We start from the raw sequence: 20473 nt of genomic DNA, 5'->3' as shown, positions 1-20473 counted from the left end.
TGGTGCGAGACAGCGTGTTTCGGCGCTGCGGCCTGCGCGGCCTCTCCTCCCCACCACCTGGGGGCGCGCTGCGGCCTCGCCGGGGCAGCCACCCCGACGCGGATCTCGACGGCACCGGCTCTTCACTCCGCCGTGGCCGCTGCCGGTCGCTCAGCGACGTGCGCGTGCGCCGGTCGGTCCCACCACACGTGGTGGATGAGCCTGACCAGGCAGTTTCTGGCAGCTCCGTGGACAGCTTCTCCCGAGGTTCCCTCAAGATCAGCTGGAACCCGTGGCGCCACGGGCTGTCGTCAGTGGACAGTCTACCCCTAGATGAGCTGCCCAGCACTGTGCAGCTACTGCCTGCCCCAGCCCCTGCTCCCGCTGGGCCCGGGGAACCGAGTGAGGTCCAGCCTCGCTGCAAACCCGGAGACTCCCGCAGCGCCTCCAGTGACACCATCGAGCTCTGAGCCAGCCCCACACTGCTGCAGAACCAGGTCCCGCTCTCGGTGGCCTTATGTCACGGCTGACTGGGACAGTTGAGTATTTGAAACACTAGCATTCCCGGGCCTCAACCTGGTTGCAGAGACACTCCCAGAGACAGCTGGGAGTGAACCCACCCTCACATTTTTTTTTTTTTTTAATATCTCTATTTTTTTTCCCAACGGGTATTTTGCACAGAGGCTGTGACTTATGCAGAATACATGGTGAACATGCATGGATTTAGGTATGGGGAACAGAGTCCAGGTGCCCCCCAAACACCCTTCCAGACTCCCCACTGTGGAGGGATGAGGCTTGATTATCCAGATTGACTGTCCTCTTTGTGCCAAAGAAATAAACCCTTAGGACTTGGCTCATGCCTTCCTCTGGCCACCCCAGGATCCTGTTCAGAGGCCCCGCCCTCCCAGTCGTTCCAAGTCCTCTGTGCTGGGGATGGGAGGATTCCCAAAGGAAAGGGCACTGGACCCTTAGCAACCTTAGAAATAATGGCTACTAACATTTTACTGAACATCTACTATTGCTGTGCACTATGTTCAGCTCTTCACATTCATCACCTTATTCTCATAAGAAGCCTGAGTGGAAAACATTATCATGCCCATTTTATAGATGAGAAGAGTGAAGTTCAGAGATGAAAATCATTTGCCCAGGGACTTTGGCCCAAATGATAACTGGTACTGAATCCAGAAAGTCCAGTCCTAAGGCTAGTTCCTCCATTCCCCTTCTAACACTGCTTCAGGGCCAAGCCTTTCCTCTCTCCTCTCTTCTACTCCAGCAATGTAGCTCTCAATTTCCCAGGGTTTTAGAAAACTTCCCCAAGGATGGGGGGCTCTCAGTAGCTTAGGCCAACTCATGGTGAAGGACAGGTAGTAAGACTGAAGCTTTTCCATTTTCCAAGACTTTATTTCCTGAGATGAATAAATAAATCAGTGGCTGAGGGGTGGGGGGTGAATACAGAACAGGAGCTGGCAGCATGCAGCTGGCAGGCGGATGCTGTGGTGGACCTTCCTGCAAAGACCCCCCCTCATCCTGGGCAGGAGCCAAAGCTCACCAACAGCCTCCACAAGGAGACACCTTTTCTTTAAAAATGCACACACATTGTGAAGCCTGCCCAGTACCCTCAAGGCCAAGATCTCAATGTATCCACCTTTAGGGCTACTTCCTCACTCCAGGGGCCTCACCTGCCCAGACCTAGGTGCCTGGGCTGCTTCGCAGGTGGATAGGGAGTGCTTACCCCACTCTCAAAAATAAAGCAAGCTGCCTTGAGTGTCCAGGCAGGAAACACCTGACCTCTGGGGGCAGCCGGGGTGAGAGGAGATCCTACAGGTGTGGCAGAGATTATCTGCCTTTGATGAAGCCTTCCAGCACACGGTCACTGCGCTCTGACAACCAGTAGCCAGTCATGGCTGCCACAGCCCCAATGAATATGGCGGTGAAGACCAAGTCGCCCTTGGCTGCCAGTGTGGCCAGTGCACAGATGATGACACCAAAGAACATCTGCTGCAGCACCACCAGCTCGTCCTCCGTCATCTCCGAGAAGAAGCCTGCTGACTCTTCAAGGAGCCAGAGAAGCACCTGTCACTCCTACCCCATTCCTGGAGTCTCCCACACACCCGACAAGTGCTGCCACCTGCCTCTCTGGCATGCCAGCACACATCATTTACTGCTGAGAACAATTCTGAAAGGGGCAGTTATTATCCCTCTCTCATTAAGTAGTAAACAGGCTCAGAGAGGTGATGAGGTTTGCTCAAGGCCACATGGTGAGTGAGCTGTGACGGAGCATGTGTTACATGTACTAGCCCAGCTCTAGAGCCAGACTACCTGGTTTTGACTGCCAGCTTTGCAACCTGCTTACCATGTGGCCCTGGGCAAGCTGCTTCATCTCTCTGCATCCTAGTTTTCACTATAAAAATGGGATGAGAAAGATACAGCATTGGATTTGTTTTAGGGGTGAAATAATATATGCAACATGTTTGGAACAGCATCTGACAAATGGTAAGAGCTGTGGAAGTGGTCACTATTGTCATCACTGTGATTGTCCATCTCACTACACCGTGGCCTATAACAGCTCTTGACGGGCCAGGGCTAGGACTGGTCCCATTGGACAGATGAGGAAAGAGGCTTGGGAAGGCAAAGTGATTTGATGCCAAGTCTGACTTACTTTCTACCCCGAGGAGGTGTGAGGCCACCAAAAGCCACCCTGGAGATCAGCTGTAGGCGTCTGGTCTCAATGCAGCCTCATGAGGGCTGGGAGGTGAGGGGTGGGTGGGGCAGGGCCTATAATTGCCTGGAGAAAGGATTTGCTGACCCTCCCCCTGCAAGACTTTCCTTCCCCAGGTTTGCTCACCTGGGATCTGCTCCTTCACACAGATGCCCTCAATCTGTTTGTAGCCCTCGGTACAGACACAACGGTAACTGCCCTCGGTGTTCTTGCACTGCTCGTTCTCTCCTGGACACATCTCTGTCTCACACTCGTCCACATCTTGAGGGAGGGCAAAGAGGGATCAGAGCCCTGACTGCCAGGGCAGCACCCTACATGCAGCACCCCTGACTCGGTGTTGCTCACATCCTGACAACTCCCTTCGGCCCTTGCCCAGATAACATTCCACCCTTCCTTCCCCTGCTCTGTCCATATTCTAATCCCTCTCAATCTGTGGTGGCAAGGCCCTCCAAGGTGCCTGTGTCCCATTGGCAGGAGACTCACCGAGACACTTGGAGCCCACCTGCTGGTAGCCAGAGCTACACTTCTTACAGCGGCCCGGCCCTGCCCCCATGCAGCCCAAGCAGGCCTTGGAACACTCTAGAGAAGGGAGAGGAAAGAAAAGGGTGAGAGGAAAGAAAGGAGGTTCCTAGGCTTGGGAATTCTGATGCCTGAGAAGGCAGAAGTTTGGGGGGAAGTAGCTCCTCCTATCCTTCCCACATCCCGTCTTCTGCAGGAGTGGACACTCACCTCGGCACTCATAGGAACCCTCTGTATTCACGCAGAATTGGTCAGCTCCACAACTGGCTCGCTCTGTGCCACACTCGTCAATATCTACAGAGAGGCCAGCAGGGTTGGGATTTCAATCCCTAGTTAACTAACAGGGAAGCGGAGGCCAGGATCGGGGAATGGACTTCCCAGGCTCAAACGATGTGGCAGAGATTGCGGGCTGCCCAGGTAGAGACTACATTTTCTGACCTGCTCTGCAGCTCAGTATTATGGCCTTGTGAGTTGAGTTCTGGCCAACAGGATATAAACAGAAGTGATGTGCTCCACTTTTAGCTTGGCCTTAAAACAAAGTCAGGCGGGTTTGGACTCTTCCACACACTTCCTTCCCTTTCTTACTTCTTGAGTGCCAGGTCATAGAACAGAGGTGCCAGTGACCCAGCCTCAACCATAAAGACAATACCCAACGGGACACTGCACAGGAAGAAAGAATGAATCTGGGTCCTTGAATAATTATGACAAGCAGAGCTTCTCTGCCAGCCTGCACCACTTGCTTTGAGATTGTGATGTGAGATAAAAATAAACCTCTATATTCTTTAAGCTACAATTGTTAGAGATCTTTTTATCACAGCAGCTTAGCCTTTACTCTTATCTATATAAATGGCTAGGTTTGAGACCAAACCAAATCTCAAACCCACGTTTCCTGACCCAGGTTCAGTATTCTCATTCCTCTAGCTAACCGTTCAATTTTCCAAATTTAGCCTAAGTGATACCTCCTCTAAGAAGGCTTTCCTGATTCCCTGATTCACTGAGCTGGACCAGGGACATCTCTCACTGTACGAAGATCAATCTGTACTGTTAAGTGCCTGGTTACTTTTCTGCCTTCCCAACCATGCTGAGATCTCCATGAAGTCAGAGACTGTGTTGGTCTAACCGAGATGCGGAACCAAGCCCAGGCCCCTGCCCACCTCTCCAGAACTAGGGCAGGGCCTCACTCACCTATACACTTGAGGTGATGCAGGGCCCAACCCTTCTTGCACTGTAAACAGTTTGATTCCTCAGGTCCTGAGCAGCGGGCACAGGGGCCAAAACAAGCTGAGTAGAATGAGGGAAGTATGAGGATGAGCAGGCAGGCACCCCATCTGCCCCTGCCCAGTGCCCTGCCTTTTGGCTACCTACCCGAACATACCAGATGGCTGGCGTTGCGCTCCGCCTCAAAGTAGCCGAGGCCACACTGGCCACAGGCCTCACCCCCATAGCCGGCTTGGCAGTCACAGTGCCCGCTGCCCCCTCGAGTCCCTTCCCCTTCACACTGCCCATAGCCACCGCAGGGCTTCTCTGTGCCCCCAGGACAGGCTGTGGGCAGACACCAAACCGGGTGAGATTGTAAATACAATTCTGTATATAGAAAGTATTAACATTTTTGGAGAGAAAACAATTTTAATGGCAACATATATTTTGTCATAAAACTGTATGAAATTTACTTAACCACTACTCCATTGTGGAACAATTAGGTTATTTACAAATCTTTTCTTTCATTAAGACTGAATTGACCATTTTTGTCACTAACTCTTTATCTGCAGCTTCTGGACAGATTTTTCTAAAAGGGGCTGTTAGTAAGTTCAGCTTCTGACTCAGGACTGTGTGTAGGAAAAGGTGGTGTCAATATGGGCTCCAGAGCATCACCTCTCATCCCTAGGAAGCTCTCTTTAGTCCAGGGGCTAAGGCCTGGTCTGATCCAGGCATGGGAAATGAGGGGTAGGTGTAGGGGCATTTCTCATATACATGCATCTGATTCAGTGTAGCCGCTTTTTTCAGAGCTATTCCCCATTGATTTCCTCATCTCACCAGCCCTGTGCGGCAGGTGGAAACTGAGGTCCAGAGAAGTTATTTGAGGAGCCTAAGCTTTCACAACCAGCTATAGGCAGAGCCAGGACTAGATCTCTGGCCTCAGCAGTCCCCTCCCATCTCCCAAGAGGAATTTGAATAACTCACCAAGGCAGGAGGGCCCGAAGGTGCCTGAGGGGCAGCAGAGCTTCAGGGAATCTGAGCAGAGCCATTGGAAGAGGTCTGGGGCTTCCTGCTGCCTGAGGCAGGGAAGTGATATGAAAGCAAGGGGGCCTGAGATAGTGTCAGAGGTGCTGCCCACGCCCCACAGATTCTGTATCTCACAGAATCTGTGATACAACCCACCTTGGGCATAAGACCCGTAAGGCCACCTGACCAGTGCCCTTTCCCAGAGAGATAAAGCAAAGCTCACGGTGAGAGTTTGGGTACTCCAGCAGATCCTTAGCAGATCTGGGTTTGGAAGAAGCAGCCAAACCAGAACTCAGCCCCTAGCATGCAACTCCCTGCTTTACTATCAGGCCCTGCCTGTGGCCCCCTCCCTGGGAAGGCTCTCACACAACTCACTTGTGAAACCACCAACTCTCCACCAGCTCCTCACTCAGCTCCAGCAGGCGGTGGCACTCGTAGTCTGACTTGCTGCACACGCTCTCAAGCACTTCTACCAGGCGGGTCTCACTGGCCAAACAAGGTGGGGAGTGGTGGGAATAAGTTCCATTCCACCCACCACCCTCCTTAAGATCTCCTCTCCCACCACTCCTCATGCCATGACAGTGTCAAAGGAAAGGCCATAAGGCATATTGGAAGAAGTATTTGTTTCATATTATATGTATATGTATTATATTATATATTTAAAGGCTCTGACACAGTGCCTGGCATAAAAAACAACACAAAAACAGGAACCATTATAGAGCTGGAAGTACCCATAGGGTTATCTTGACCAGTCCTCTCATTTTCAAATAAGGAAACTGAGACCTATTGAGGGGGAAAAAAAAGTGGCTAATATTACACAATAAAACCTTTTATTTCTAGTGGGCATTACAGTTTAATCTTTACCACAATCTTATGAAATAGGCAAAGCAGATATTAATAGTTTACAGATGAGGAAACTGAGGCTCAGAGGTTAAGAGACCTTCCCTTAGGGTACCAAAGATCAGAACTGACAACCAGGTCTGTCCAACTCCAAGTCTTTGCTGATTCCTTCTCCTTAATTTGACTTTGAAAAGCTGGAGGGCCTATGGCTCAAGCCTTTCCTCTTAACATAATCACATATTGTCCCATGGCTTTACATACTTACTATACGCTGATGACTCCCAAATTCATGTTTCTAACTCCCACTTCTCCCTAAACTCCGTATTCCTAAATCTAACTCAACTTGACTGTTTAATGGACATCTCAGGCCAGCATGTTCAGAGAGGATACCTGATTGCACTCCGCCCCTAAATCTTCTCCTTCCTCAGTTTTACCCATTTCAGAAATCAGTCCCACAATTAACCCAGTTTCTCAGGCCCAAAACCTAGTAAGCATCTTTTATTCTTTTTCTCTCATACCCCATAATGAATCCATCATCAAGTCCTATCAGTCTATATGCAAAATATACCCAGAATTTGACCCCTTCTCACATGTCTACCACTAAACACCATACTAGTTCATGCTGCCTTCATGCTTAGACTATGCATTAGCCTCCCTGGTCTCCCTGCTTCCACTACCTGGCCCCCTATAGTCTGTTTGCTACACAGTGGTACGAGTGATCTTTTATAAATAAGACCACATCACTTCTCTGCTCAAAACGTTCCAATGGCTTCCCTCTACACTCAGAACGAAATCCAAACTCCTTTCTGTGGCCTTCGAGGCTGGGCTTCTGCCTTCCACTTCTACCACTCTCCTTTCTGCTCACTCCATTCCAGCCACTTATCAAATACGTCAAGCTCAGTCCTACTCTGTCCACATCTTTTCCCTGATTGTCACATAGCTTGCTTCTTCAACTGTCTGTTTAAATGCCACATCTTGAACACCACGCCTCTCACCATTCTGTAGTTCACCCAGCTTTACTGTTCTTCATCTAATATGACATTTATTTCCTTATTTGCCATCTGTCTCCCCTATAAGAATGTAAGCTCCTTAAAGATGAGATCTTACTTGCCTTGCTTACTGCTGTACTACACATGTTCAGTGATATATGTTGAATGAATAAGCACTACCCAAGAGGCTCTAAGCCTCCTCCAGTAGCAGAGCAGAGATTAGGTGGTAAGGTATACAAACCCACCTCTCCAGACCCTCACCTGTCTTTGTATTTGGACAACTTCTCTTCCTCCCAGGCAGTGTTTCCACCTCCAAAGTTATCCCGGATGGTTCTCTCCAGGCCCTAGAAATGGAGAAAATTAGTAATGCCTAAGTATAAAAGTACAGAGCCTGGCACATTCTAACACTTCAGTATTTCACTGACCAAGAAACTGAGGCACAGAAAGGCAACCTGCCCAAGGCCATACAACTAGTAAGTAACCAAGACAGAGTGCATACAGACTTGTATCCCAGATCTCTCCACTCTCAACCACTGTTGCTATAATAGCTGGGCCCCTCCCACCAGGCTGCTGGTGCACCCACCTTGTTGAAGCTGTCGACCAGTCCCCGGCACGTATGACATGGATGGGGCTCAGTTGGGGGAGAAGACTGAGGAATTGGAGAGGGCTGGAGCCTAACTGGGCCTGGGAGGCTGAAGATGAAGGTCAGGCCCCAGAGCAGTGCTGGGACCAGGCCCCTCGGGGGTCGAGGGGCCATCTTTTCCCAGGCTGGGGACCTGTAGATAGAGGGTATGAAGAGGGTTCGCTAAAGGAGCCAGGGAAGAAAAGGGTCGGCCTGGGAGCCCAGATCTGCGTTATTAAAAGAAAAGGAGGCTAGGCTGGGGTAAGGTCATGGTAGGGGAGATGACGGGGAAATGAGCCTAGTCTGCAATTCCAGGACGAAATAAGTTATCCTTGTTACAGCTGGGAAGGTAGCTTGGATCCTTGGCAAGGGGGTAGGAGTCAGTCCATTGTTTTAGAGTCTCAATATGAGTTATTAGGGACCAGATCAGCAGAACTAGGGAGAATGGGTCAGATTCCAAGTATTGGGGGAGAAGAGGCCGGATGGGCGGTCTTGGGGGGAGGAGCCTGGATCCGGATATGAAGAGAAGGGGTCGTTCCCGAGCCACACGCGGCAAAGCCACTGCCCACCAGCAGGCAGGGGAGGACCCAGATCCGGATAGATTGCGGAGGAGGAAGAGATGACCCACCCAGCCTGCGGGCGCTGACGCCTCAATCTCCCAGCGCCGTCGCTGCCGCCGCCTGCGTAAGACGTGCAACCTCCGCCAGCTCCGTAGCCTGGGGGCGGGGCCCATGCCACAGCCAATGGTGGCGAGCCATGTGCCATCGCGTCATCCCGTGACAGCCAACCAGAAGCGGCACCAGGCTGCACCTGTCCGGTTGTGAAAGGGTCGCGGGGACATAGGCCGCGAGCAGCGTGCCAGGCTTGCCGTTCGGGCAGAGAGACACATTGGAGAGACGTGGATAGAAAAATGGCGTTTGCCTTTATTCAAGTCCCGTCCCCTGCTTCAAGTCCCATCTCGCGTCCTGTCTCTGGGGTTCCTAGGGGACCGACGCAGCAGCCCAGGGCGGGCTGAAGGGCCTGGGACACTTGCTCTGCCCTGTCCGCGAGACGACCCGGGTGGGATAGGCCGGGTCCTTGCAGGGCCCGCAGGAAGTCGGGCAGCTGGGAGGGCAGAGCGAGGACCGGCACGGCAAGGAACAGGGAGGGCACGGCGTCCCGGTGGAGCAGACTATCGAAGTAGGCCCCGACGTAGCGGCCGGGCGCCCGGCCCTGCATGAAGTCGGGCAGCACACAGTTGAGTGAGGCGGCGAAGGCGTCGTGCGGACCGTGAGCCCCGGTCGCCGACGCCCCGTCCTGCATCCACTCGCGGCACAGCGCCACGGCCCCGGGCGAGAAGAGCAGGACCACCACTCCACCCTCCTGCAGAGTCTGTCGCCGCTGCGCGTGGAACCAGGCCAGGGCCCCCTGCGCACTCAATTCACGACGGCTCCACAGGTCCACGGCCACGCGTAGAGGCAGCTGGCACAGCGCTGACGCCAGGGCGCCCACCAGGCGCTCAAAGTCCGCGTTGTCGGCGGAGTAGAGGAGCAGAGCCGCGCGGCCTCTGGAGGCTACTGCGGGAGAGAACGGAGGGAGAGGGAAGACGTGAGACCGCCAGAGGCCCGGCCCGCCGGGGGCGGCCCCCCGCCCGGCGCTTGCTCACACTCACCCCCCGCGCGGACATCCTCTTTCAAGAGCCTCAGCCACACTGTTAGGGGAGAGGGATGTAGGCGGCGGGTAAGCACAGCAGTCGCCTCCTCTTGGCGAACTCCCAGACCCGCTCCAGTCCTGCCCCTGGGGAATGGAGCTGGGAATCGCTCACCTTTCACATGGTCCTTTTTGAGAAGGAGGAGAAGGAAAAGCACAGCGGCAAAGAGTAGGCAGGCCAGCCACACCAGGGCCCAGCGCTGGTGGATATCTGGGAGGTCCAGAGGAGGAGATAGTCTGGTTAAAGACTGTACACTTTCGCCCCACTTCATGAAGGAGAAAAACTGAAGCTCAGAGAAATGAAGTGACTTGCCTAAAGTTCACAGCACATAGCAGAGCCAGTATATATATGAACACAGATCCATCTACTGATAAGTGACTTAACTTTATGCCTTGGTTTTCACCTCTGTAAAATTGGGAAAACAATAGTGCCTACTGGTAAGGACTGTTGTGAGAACTTCATATATTAATACACATAAAGCCGCAGTAAGTGCTCAAATGTCAGCAATATTATTGTCCCCTAAGCCTAGAGTGGCTGGGTCCTTGACTTCACTCTCTTGAATGATCGCAACAGCGTTCTAACTGGTGTCCCTGATGTCTTTTTTACCTCCAATTCATTCACCGCGTGGCAGCCCCCAGAGATCTTTTAAAAATACAAATGTGATTATAGCCTTTCAGGAAGCTTCTGCTGCTCTTAATGTAAATTCCAAATTCCTTGGCTTCCAAGGCCCTATATGGCCCTTGCACCCTCATCTCATGATCTGCCTCCAAAGACATTTCAGCCACAATGACTACCTTGGAATTCCTCAAAAAAGCATCCCACAGTCTTCACAAAACTGCATCTCTACCCGCTTCAGGTAGATCAGCCTTCAGATTTCAGCTGGAACCTTTTGCCTGAACTCACTCCACCTAGGTCAGGTCCCCATTATATGCATTCATGGCTTTGGACACTATAGGGAGTGCTTCCACAACTCACACTAAATGTAAGTGATCTGTGGCTAATGCCTTTCTAGCTTCCTGTGGCTGGGGTGGGGGGCAGAGATTATGTCTTATTGGTGATGTCAGGATGCCCTGCAAGCTGTCATCATAGTTTCTGAATAAATGAAGGAATGACCCTCTGACTTATCTGAGCCAGGGAAGGACAAGGCCATTGCATGAGCTGCCCCCAGGAGTGGTCTCTGTCAAGATTGTAGCTTCTGGAGAGCAGAGAAGAGGAAGAGCAGTTTTTGTAATACTCACACTTGTCCATGGGGCAGGCCCATAATGCTCCCAGGTCATCATCCCACAGCTGTAAGAGACAAACAAAATCAAATCCAAAGTTCTCAGCTTGGTGTTCAGCAATCACCAAGTTCTAGCCAGCTTGATCTACAAATTTCCAGTCTCAAGTATGCATATTTCACACCCAGCAGGATCCCACAAGCTGCTCTGCCTTTGTTTATGCTGTGCCTACTGTCTGCCCTATGCCTTCCTCCATTACCAGAGTTAGTCCACCTAAAGAGACCCTTCCTTGAAGCCCTCCCTGGAAATCAATCGGTAGCATATGTGAATGTTGTTATCTGTTTACTGATTTTTAGCCAGCAGTGAGCAACTTGGGGATAAGATCTATACTTCAAGTTTTAGCTTTCCCAGGACTGGACACAAAATAAACACAAATAGATGGTGGGTAGGTGCTAGGAGGACAGTGAGGAGCTCTCTGCGTAGGAAGAATGGGAGTTTCCATGATGCCCTCTGCTAGGCACAGGAAGAGGTGGAAGAAGCTGAAGATAGAGTGTTGAGTCTGTTGCCCTTGGGCATTGGGGCAGGGTCCTTCTGCCACCTACTCACCTGCAGACACTGGCCTGACTGCAGGTCTTGTAGTAACTGCTCTCCAAGACGAGCTGCCCTCTGCCAAGCCAAGAGGTAGGGAGCTGTCACCTAGGGACACAGCACTTAGGAGACTACTAGGCTGCAGCTAGGCAGAATAGTGGTAGGGAGGGGGAGGCGCTAGGGGTTGAGAGGCATCTGAGAGGCCACTGAGAACAGGGCCCAGGTCTGAATCACCCCCGTGTTCCCAGAGACCAGCATAAAGCCTGGCACATAGGAGGGGAAAATTGAATAGAGAGAAAGTTTGAGGACAGGTTTGAAATGAAGCTGGAGAGATACATGGAGTAGAGTTATCCAGCCCTCACCGTGGAGGCCCTGCTGAGCAGTGGGGTGCAGCCACTGAGTTCCAAGGCACAGAGTGATCTGTTGGCCTGGGGGCCTCGTGTCTCCACCAGCAGCATATCATCCTTGAGGGGCCCCAGAGAGTCTAAAAGGGGTGAGAGCCCACTCTGAATGAGACCCTACCTTGCTGGGGGCTGCCATGTGCCCCTCCATGCCTGAGCTTCACCTTCAGGAGCTAGTACTTCCAGGGTTCACCCCTATTGCAACAGCCCTGTCCCAGCCTCCTCCAGGCCCCACTCACCAGACCACAAGCATTCTTGCAGCTGAACCTTCTCCCAGCTGCTCACCTGCTTGGAAGGGACCAGGGTTAAGGGCATGAAGAAAGGCAAGAGCGAAGGCCAGAAAGACCAGAAGAGAAAGGATAGGCAAAGAGAAGACTGCTGAGTTGGGAGGTCTGCACTCTGGACCTGACCTTAGGCATATCTGGGTTTCAGGCTAGGTGATCAGGAGTCACTCCACTTTTCTCAGCCTCAGCCTTGTGAGGTCATCTGTGCTAACGGGCCTTATGACTCTAAATTAGCTAACTTTTCACATCTGACCAAACACATACATTCCCTTCTCATCTAACCACCTTCTCAAAGAGCCCTCACCTGACCAGTCCACTTGAAATTACAACCCCAATCCTCTCTTGTCCTTCCCACCTTTCCCCATAGTATTTGTATACAATTTTAACTTAGTACAAGAATTTTCTTTTTATATCTATTGTCTGCCTTTCTCCAAACATAAGCTCTATAAGAGTGGGAACATTTATTGGTTTTATTCACTGATACCTATCCCAAGTGCCTAAAACAGTGTCTGGTACATAGCAGATGCTCAATAAATCTTGAATGAATATGTTTATAATCACCTTTTGAAGTTGTAGAGCAACCAATTATACAGGTAAGGAAATAGGATAATGATAGCATAATAAAAGCATCTAACATTTGTTGAGCATTTAATCTGTGCCAGTCCCTAAGGTGAAGCACTTCTCTTATTTAATCTTCATAATCACTCTATGAAGAAGTTACTATTATCATCCCCATTAAACAAATGAGACTGACCTTCAAAGAGGTGAAGTGACCTGCCCAGGGTCCCATGCACTACTAAAGTAAATAGTGGAACTCCTAAAGAGGAAGCCCATAACCACTTTGCTCCAAGAATAAAGTGGGTCCAGAAGACAGTGCCTTGTCTGCGGTTCCGAGTGGGGTGTGCCGGGTCCTGCCCCCAAGATAGAGCTCCCACGCCCCCTTCTTACCTGGACACAAAGGTTGGGGTGGCCTTTAAGCAATGGGAAATCAAGGGCCTTCTGTGGAAAGAAGGGTATGGGTGGGTCACGAAAAGTGGCTCCCTGGGCTCCCAACTTTCTCTCTCAACTCTGGGCCCTGCCCGACGCCTCTCTTACGTTCACAGTGACATTCTCTCGGGGCAGCGGCGGAACCAGCGATTGGCAGGGGCCCCCGCCGAGTGCCTGCCAACACAGTGTGGCCTCAGCAGGCAGCGAGCACGGCGCATCCAGCCGCCAGCCCAGCGGATGCAGCAGCTGTAGGCGGGTGGCACGCCAGAGGTTGCGATATGCGCGGGGGTCTGTAGGGAGAGGGCGAGGTCACTGCTCACCCCGAACACTGCCACCTGCACCGCTCCCACCCTGGCCCCTGTGGGTCTGCTCACCCTTCCTAAAGGGGCAGATGCTCGTCCTGACAGAGTCGAGCTCCAGAGGCCACACCTGGAAAGGAAACAGGGCTCTACAGGTTAGTTCAACCCACCCAACCAGGAGCATGTGCCAGGCCCTCGACTAGGCACTCATTCATTCATTAGGGGACACATTCATTAGGCTGATATTTCACAAACACTCACTTGGTCTTTTCACCCTTCGAAGGCCCTAGAGATGCACACATTTACTCTTCCAACAAACCCTATGTCAACATCTGGCAACATCTTTACTTAACAAACTTTTAACGAGTACCTGCTATGTGTCTTAGCACCAGGGAAGGCACTAGAGATATTCAATAATTAAATCCACAATCACTTTGTGAGAACCTACTATATGCCATGTACTGTGTCCTAGGTGTTAAGGACACATTCATTTATTCTTTCAATAGACTTTTAAAATACACCTAGTATGTACTTAGCCCTGTGCTAAGTACTAGAGATAACATATTAATTTATTCAGCAAACATTTAATTAAGAGAAGCTACTAGGTTCCAGGCATTAGGTAAGGCTCTGGGGGAATTGCTAAATTTTAATTACATATTATTTCCTTGCTTTCAAGGAAATGACAAATTCATAGTTGCAGTAAGGATAAAACATGTATATAAATTAATAAAATGATAACTTATTGAACATCTGTTTATGTAAGAAGAAATGAGACAGGTGCCCAAATTAAAAACAGAGGTGATAAATGGACAAGGAAGGAAAGAAGTGCAAGGAGATGTGTAGATAGGAGAGAGCAGGAAGTTGGGGGACAGCTTTTGGAAAAGAAATGGGGGCATATCAGGTAGCGGAAACTACCTAAGCAAAAGCGCAGAAGTGGGCATATCTTGATAAGTAGCTCCATCTGGATTGAACAAAATTCCCATTAAGGGGAATTATGGGAAACACATAGTGGAAAAGGCTTAGTCAGGGGTCAGAATATAGGGCCCAGAATGTCAGGGAAGCTCTGGGAAACGAGGTCGGGCGAGAACTTATTGAAACAGTCTAGAAGAGATGATAGAAGCCCAAACTGGGCTGTTTTGGAGAGAGAGAAAAACAATGAGAGACATTAATGTGATGACAAATTAAATGTGTAATCAGAGGGAGAGGAAAGAGCCAAAATTTAAGACTAGATGTGGCACACTTCCTTATAACAGTCCTATGAAGCTGCTACTGTTATTCTTCCTATTTTACAGATAGGAAAGAGGCTCAGAGAGGTGAAGTGACTTGCCCAAGATCACACAGTTAGCAAATGGTGAGAGTCAGGTTTCAAACCAGTCTGAGTTCATAGCACATGCTCTACCCTCCAGGGGAGCACAAAGAAAGAATTGAAGAAGTAGAGGAAGGCTTCAAAGAGGTGGTGACATCTGAATGGGCAATGAAGCATAAATAGGAGTCCTGTGTATAGAGGATCAGGAAGAGCATTCGGAGCATGCAACAGTCAGAAGGCATAAGACAGCCAAGGTCAAGGAAGGGCCAGTCAAAGAGGAGAGTAGAGGATGGTGAGACCAAGATAGTGAGGGCCACCCCTCTCACCAACTCCCCAGTTCCATTCCCCTGGCACCCAGCTGGACTCTGCTCCTACCTGAATACAGAGACAGGGAACCAGGTCTGTGTGGTTCAGGGTAATGGTCTGCGGCCCTGTCTGTGGGGTGAGCAAAAAGGAGAAGTTGGAGAAGATAAGGAAGAGGGGAAGGCTGGAGGCCAAAACTGAGGAAACCAGGCAGGCAGCAGTTCCCCCACCAACGTTTCTTGCTTTGGGTGTGGGTCTCCGTGTCCTCTTCAAGAGTCCCCTTTGATAATGTATTCACATCCTTAGCATGGGCATTTGCCTAGAATGGGAATAAACTTTGGGAGGGAGAGGCCTTACCAGGTTTCTGTGCCACCAGGGTTTTGTAGGGCCCTGGACCTGGTTCCAGTACAGGGAGAGGCCAAAGTGCTGCTCCTCAGAGACTTCCAGCACCAGGTGCACATCATCACCATCTGCAGACACATTGAGCCAGGGCAGGGCTGTGGGGGAGCCAAAAAGAGAGACTTCCTTTATTTCTTCGGTATACCCAAGCCTGGGTCATACCCACTAACTGACCCTTTAGAGTTCTCTTCAAACTCCTAAGGCTGGAGGCTCCTGGACCAGAGCAGAGATTATATCCCTATCTCAGATCAGAGCATAGGGTCCCAGCAGCTAGGGACCAAGCCCATGTAGGCCCCAGTATGTTGTCTATAGACCACCCTTCTCCCCACTTCGCCCTCTGCAGCCAGAAGGATACTGTAACCACTGTAAAATAAATAATTCTCCCCTGCTCAGAGCCCTCTGACTCCCCCGCCCCATATTACTCCTAGAATAGAAGATGAAGTCCGTACAATGGCTTGCAAGGTCCAGTCTGACTTCCTGATCATTCTAATCTTATCTGTCAGGACTAATTAATTTGCTGCAGACGCACTGGCCTCATTACTAACACTGAAACACACCAGATCCACTCCTGCCTCAGACTCTTTGCACTGGCTGTTTGTTCCCAGTCAACAGAACCTTTTAGAATGAGGCCATTCCTGACAGTTGCAGCTCCCAACCTCCCTATCCCCTTTCCCTGCATTTTCTCCCTAGCACCAATCCCATTTAATTCTTGCATATTTCACATCCCCATGTGTTTATTGTGTCCTCCCTCACCCCTACCTTGACCCTGACTCTAACTTTCAGCTAGAATGTCAGTTCTTTGAGGGCACGGGTTTTTGTCAGTTTTGTTTATTGATTTATCTCCAGTACCTAGTGCTATGCCTTGGGCAGAGTAATTACTCACTAAATATTCATTGAATAAGAGAATCAATGTGTAACTGAATGGATGATGACATGGAATGCATGATGTGTATCTGTGTCCTCAAAGCTCTGGTGCTGAGTAGTCTTTAATGGATTGCCAGAGGCAGGCAGGCCAAGTTTAAGATAAAGGAAACCAAAAAGAAAATGAAGTTGAAATAATTTAAGAGTTCAAAACACAACATTGTCTTTACATCTTGATCTGCATGGTGGTTATGGCAGTGTATACATATGTAAAAATTAATGGAACTGGACATCAAAATTAATGCACTTTACACACTCTTCTGTATGTATGTTATGCCACAATAAAAAAGAAAATACAAAACAAAAAAATCTAAACAGTGCATGGGAAAAACCATCAGAACTTTGACTTTCTTAGCTCTTATTTTTTGTTTTAATATTACTTTTATTTGATACATGGAGGGTGAACCATAATCTTGACAATGCTTTGGGCCTCTAGACGTATTTGTTATAGGGAGTAAGAGATTCACCTTTACATTCCCAGTGCCTGGTACAAAGTAGGAGCTATTGCGGATCATATATGATGAATGAATGAATGAATGAATGAATGCACGCATGCATGAAGTCTGTGAGCTTCCGGAATGCGGCAGCCCAGACCTGAAGCCAACTTCAAGGGTTCCTCATATTCCAGACCCTGGCCCTCCCTCTTCCCAGCACCACTGGCCCTAGCCCCTACCCCAGCAGCTCTGGATGCTGTCCCGGACTTCAAGCCCCCTGCAGTCTGGGGAGAGATCACAGAAGAGCCTCTGATGGGGCTGAGGACCCATCAGAGGACCCAAGGAAAGAAAAGGGACAACCCAACTCATGGGGATCCCTTGAAAGGGCTCCCTGTCCCCTAAATACCACCCACATCTATCAGTGCCCAAAACACCTTCTCCAGAGGCAGGAAAGCCGTCACCTGGAGAGAGGAGACATGAGAGACTGACTCTGGGGAGAATGAGAGGCCACGCCACTGCCTGAGGGTAGATAGGACTAGAAAGGGGATGAAAGCAGAAGAGGTGTGGCTGTAGGGAAGAGAGATTAGAGAGGCCAGGATTTGGGGCCTCTGAGACTCTGGGGCCACTTACCAGGCAGCTGCTGTGTGAAATTGAGTTCCTTCTTGTACCTGGGCTGAGTGTATGACCAGATTCGCACCTCAGCCCCCAGAGCAGCCTCGAAGCAGTCAAATACTACAGAGCCCTGTGAGGAGAGGGGTGGCAGAAGGCTGGTGGTATAGGGCTCAGAATCCAGGCCAAGGGCTGTGGGCTCCTCTGCATGGACTACTCACTCCCTCCTCTCTTGCCCAGCTGATGACTATATTCATACTATCTGGCCTGAAATTCTGCCATTGAAATTTCCCCACAAGGGCCCCCAATTCTAAAGTACACACCCTCCATAGGGTGTCAGCAAGACAGGGATAAGGGCGCAAGCTACCTGAGTCCTTGCCCCAACTCTGGCTGTCCTGGATCACATGTCCAAAGCTAAGATGATCAGACACCCCTCCCCACAGAAGTGGTTTTCACACCCTGTGCTTCAGTGGTCCTCACGATTGCTCTGTGAGGTGGGCCAACAGATGTTATCTCACTCTACAATTTTTCAGATCAGAGGATATTGGCTGGGGGCTGGGGGCAGGAAGGGAAATCAAAAGGTTACAGTGATTTGGCCCAAGTGAAGATACACCTCTCAACCACGTGTGACCTCCTGAGGTAGCCCCAGCACCCTGCACGACGGCATACACATCAGGCAGTCATGGTATGGCAGGAAGTCCAGAGGATCCAGCCCACAGATTCTCCCTCTCCAAGTCTCAGTTTCTCTATATGGAAGATGAGGGTAATAATAATGCCTACTTCATGACATTATCACCTCATTTAATTCTCACAACATCCATATAATGTAGGACTATTCCTAACCCTACTTTACAGAGGAAAACTGAGGCATAAAGCGCTGAAAGGACTTGCCCACAGCCCTGATCAGAGTTAGAACTTAAAGAAATAATGAACGTGAAAGCACTTTATAGATTTCATATTTAGAAGGTGATTGTTATTGTTATTATTTTGCATACCACAGACTGACCAGGCTGCACAAGGGCAGCAGGTACTTGCACCTCCAGCAGGACACAGCGGGCTGTAGGGTAGGCCTGGAAGGAGAGCACGACTTGGGCCTGGAGAGAAGCTGTGAGCAACAGGGCAGAGGGTTGGTCAGACCCAGGGGCCACAGGCAAAGCTCTGGTGAGGGGCAGTTGGGCCCACCAGGTTCCCCTCACCATTCCTAGGCTCCTCAAACTCTAGGTCAGCTGCTCTTCCAAATCGTTCCTCATCTTCAGGCTTTTCCCAGTGCCCTGGAAGTACCCAAGAATAAGGACCATGTCAGGCCCCTTGCTCTGGGCTTCCTTCCAGAAAGTGCAGTTTGGGGCCTGGGGTGGTGGATGGCGTGACTCCCAATCATCATGCCCATCCCAGACACATTCACATGTGCACATGGATGACATGCTCACCATGCACAGTCAAGTGGATGACCACACGCACACAGAGTTCACAGTCAGTCTCCTGATGGCACCTCAGCACTAGCTCTGTCTGCAGGTGTGTGGGCACCAGCACAGGTTCTGGGGCAGACACGATACTCCCAGGGAGGCAGAGCACGTCACCATCTGTGCATGAAGGGCAGGGTGGAGTTGAAGCTGTTTTGAACCCAGAATTTGATTGCACCTGACACCCGCAAAGGGCCAAGGAACTTTAGGCTCTTCTTGGGCTGACGGTGGACCATGAAGGCATGGGACTGGGCCAGTTCCTTTCCCTTCTACCAACCTGGGAAGTTCTTTTCTCTCTAAAAGTAGAGCTACTCACCCCAGAGGTGGCAGGAGAGGCCCTGGGAAGGAGGTAAAGAAGAATCAGAGTTTATGCTCCCAAATCTAACCATCTTTCCCTGCCCGCAATCCCTGCTTACCTCCTTTCAGGGCTCCCTATTCCTAGACCCTCCCAGAAGGAGATAGACCCAGCTGTTGCCCCCTCCCCATTCTTCCCTTACCCCATCAGTACCAGAAAGACCAGCCAGGGCAGTTCCGATGGTAGTGGCAGTGACAGGAGCCAGGCTAGGGCCCTAATGGGCCCCAGACTGAACTCTGAGCCTTCCCCAACCTCCCTGGGGCCCCAGACTCACCGGAGAGCAGTGAACAGCATCCTGAGGCCCCGCGAGTCTCTCCAGAGAGAGGACTACGGGGCTTCGACCAAGTGCCAAGGACAGCAGGAACCAGGGCACAGGCATCTTCCAGGTGGTAGACAGCACCCAGGTCGGAGGCCCTGTCCTGCCCCCCCAAATGGGGGGGCAGACACCTCACCTCTGCTCTCACTCAGCCCCGTGCCTTTGGGCAGGAGGAGCGAGAATCTCTCTCCAGCCTCCAGGGTCCCAGCTCTGGCTAGCTTGTGTACTGTCTCTCCTGGAAGTTCTGATTCCAGGCTCAATCCTAGCCAGAGTGCTTTCGTTTCTGGTTTGGCTCTCGGCAGGCAGCCAGCTGTCCCGCCCCACCCTGTCCCTCCCACTAGAGCCAGGCCTGGGAGCCAGCCAGCAGCCTTGGACTAGGGCGGTAGCCTCCTCTCCTTTTTTCCCTCCTTTCCTCCTCCTCCTCCACTGCTGACACCTGGCTGGGCCCGCCTCTGGAGAGGGCAGCAGCAGACTCATGGCTGAGTAAGGAAGCTCTTACTCACCCCAGCAGTCCCTAAGGAGGGCCTGGGCAATCCTAGGGCATTTTTGCTTCCCACGTGACTCTGAGTTCCTAGGGCCCACTGGGACTTCTCTTACTGGGCACCCCAGGTCCCTTCACACACAGACTCCCTGGGCCTCAGTGACCCTTTGTGGGTCAGGAGCTCTAAAGGCAGGGTTAAAGGATACCATGTAGTAGGCTTTTCACCACTTCCTGGCATGTGCTTAAGTGTGGTGGGAGTTGAGGAAGGAACATAGGACCCAGAGCCAGGCAGACAAGGATCCCATTTGTGCTTTTGCCATGGGCCGGCTGTGTGCTTAAGGACACACATCATTTTTTTGAACCTGTTTCTTCCCCTCTTCTCAGTGAAGAATCGCAGTGAGGATCAAGATTTCCAGGTCCTCCTTTGCATGAAGGATGGGGTGTGGGTGTGGACATGGAGGATTTGGGCTATAAATTGATGGATAACAACCCCAGGCAGGGTTGCGCAGACACTTCCCCCAACTCAGTATCC

General features: G+C 51.0%; 3 protein-coding genes across 16 annotated transcripts in view; 1 reads left to right on the top strand and 2 right to left on the bottom strand.

Moving 5' to 3' along the window:
- PRRT3 (proline rich transmembrane protein 3) overlaps positions 1 to 449 on the top strand; it is a 3750-nt gene extending 3301 nt beyond the window's left edge. Inside the window, exon 4 of the mRNA XM_006917608.1 lies at positions 1 to 449. This exon is cut by the window's left edge and continues 17 nt beyond it. Within this exon, the coding sequence (XP_006917670.1) occupies positions 1 to 449 (449 nt within the window).
- Positions 450 to 1359: 910 nt separating this feature from the next.
- Positions 1360 to 8607, bottom strand: CRELD1 (cysteine rich with EGF like domains 1). 3 transcript variants are annotated; one of them, XM_025050833.1, is made up of 11 exons: positions 8520 to 8607; positions 7853 to 8045; positions 7531 to 7613; positions 5816 to 5926; positions 5399 to 5490; positions 4583 to 4801; positions 4403 to 4498; positions 3428 to 3511; positions 3182 to 3277; positions 2825 to 2959; positions 1360 to 2030 (listed from the first exon to the last, which is right to left on the bottom strand). In XM_025050833.1, exons 2-11 carry the CDS (start codon positions 8024 to 8026, stop codon positions 1816 to 1818), a joined length of 1305 nt encoding a protein of 434 aa, XP_024906601.1. In that variant the 5' UTR covers positions 8027 to 8045; positions 8520 to 8607; the 3' UTR covers positions 1360 to 1815. The 3 variants fall into 3 exon arrangements, with proteins under 3 accessions (XP_024906601.1, XP_006917669.1, XP_024906602.1); XM_006917607.3 differs by having other exon boundaries at positions 4583 to 4759; XM_025050834.1 differs by having other exon boundaries at positions 1894 to 2030; positions 3201 to 3277.
- A 183-nt stretch (positions 8608 to 8790) lies between these two features.
- Positions 8791 to 19796, bottom strand: IL17RC (interleukin 17 receptor C). Of its 12 annotated transcripts, none has more exons than XM_025050795.1 (19): positions 19419 to 19792; positions 19106 to 19127; positions 18757 to 18909; positions 18526 to 18600; positions 18325 to 18434; positions 17351 to 17462; positions 16960 to 17004; positions 15324 to 15463; positions 15039 to 15098; positions 13433 to 13487; positions 13167 to 13348; positions 13020 to 13070; positions 12027 to 12075; positions 11749 to 11870; positions 11405 to 11494; positions 10820 to 10868; positions 9696 to 9791; positions 9543 to 9581; positions 8791 to 9444 (listed from the first exon to the last, which is right to left on the bottom strand). In XM_025050795.1, exons 1-19 carry the CDS (start codon positions 19521 to 19523, stop codon positions 8819 to 8821), a joined length of 2181 nt encoding a protein of 726 aa, XP_024906563.1. In that variant the 5' UTR covers positions 19524 to 19792; the 3' UTR covers positions 8791 to 8818. The 12 variants fall into 12 exon arrangements, with proteins under 12 accessions (XP_024906563.1, XP_015449299.1, XP_015449301.1 ...); XM_015593813.2 differs by having other exon boundaries at positions 8791 to 9447; positions 19419 to 19791; XM_015593815.2 differs by having other exon boundaries at positions 8791 to 9447; positions 11405 to 11464; positions 19419 to 19790.
- Between the last annotated feature and the right edge of the window lie 677 nt (positions 19797 to 20473).

This window comes from Pteropus alecto, unplaced genomic scaffold (assembly GCF_000325575.1).
Source record: "Pteropus alecto unplaced genomic scaffold, ASM32557v1 scaffold75, whole genome shotgun sequence".
Taxonomy (NCBI): domain Eukaryota; kingdom Metazoa; phylum Chordata; class Mammalia; order Chiroptera; family Pteropodidae; genus Pteropus; species Pteropus alecto.
Note: the sequence above shows the minus strand (reverse complement) of the source record. Positions and strands in the feature narration are given on the sequence as shown.

What these genes read in the sequence shown, in the direction of transcription:
- CRELD1 (XM_025050833.1), bottom strand. Translation starts at nt 8,026, where the DNA reads ATGGCCCCTCGACCCCCGAGGGGCCTGGTCCCAGCACTGCTCTGGGGC. An exon ending in TTGTCCAAATACAAAGACAG is followed by an intron (nt 5,927 to 7,530) that starts GTGAGGGTCTGG and finishes TTGTTTGGCCAG; the next exon opens with TGAGACCCGCCTGGTAGAAG. An exon ending in GGTGGGCTCCAAGTGTCTCG is followed by an intron (nt 2,960 to 3,181) that starts GTGAGTCTCCTG and finishes CCCTCCCTCAAG; the next exon opens with ATGTGGACGAGTGTGAGACA.
- IL17RC (XM_015593813.2), bottom strand. Translation starts at nt 19,523, where the DNA reads ATGCCTGTGCCCTGGTTCCTGCTGTCCTTGGCACTTGGTCGAAGCCCC. An exon ending in CATCCACTTGACTGTGCATG is followed by an intron (nt 18,601 to 18,756) that starts GTGAGCATGTCA and finishes GGGTACTTCCAG; the next exon opens with GGCACTGGGAAAAGCCTGAA. An exon ending in TGCAGCCTGGTCAGTCTGTG is followed by an intron (nt 17,463 to 18,324) that starts GTATGCAAAATA and finishes CTCTCCTCACAG; the next exon opens with GGCTCTGTAGTATTTGACTG.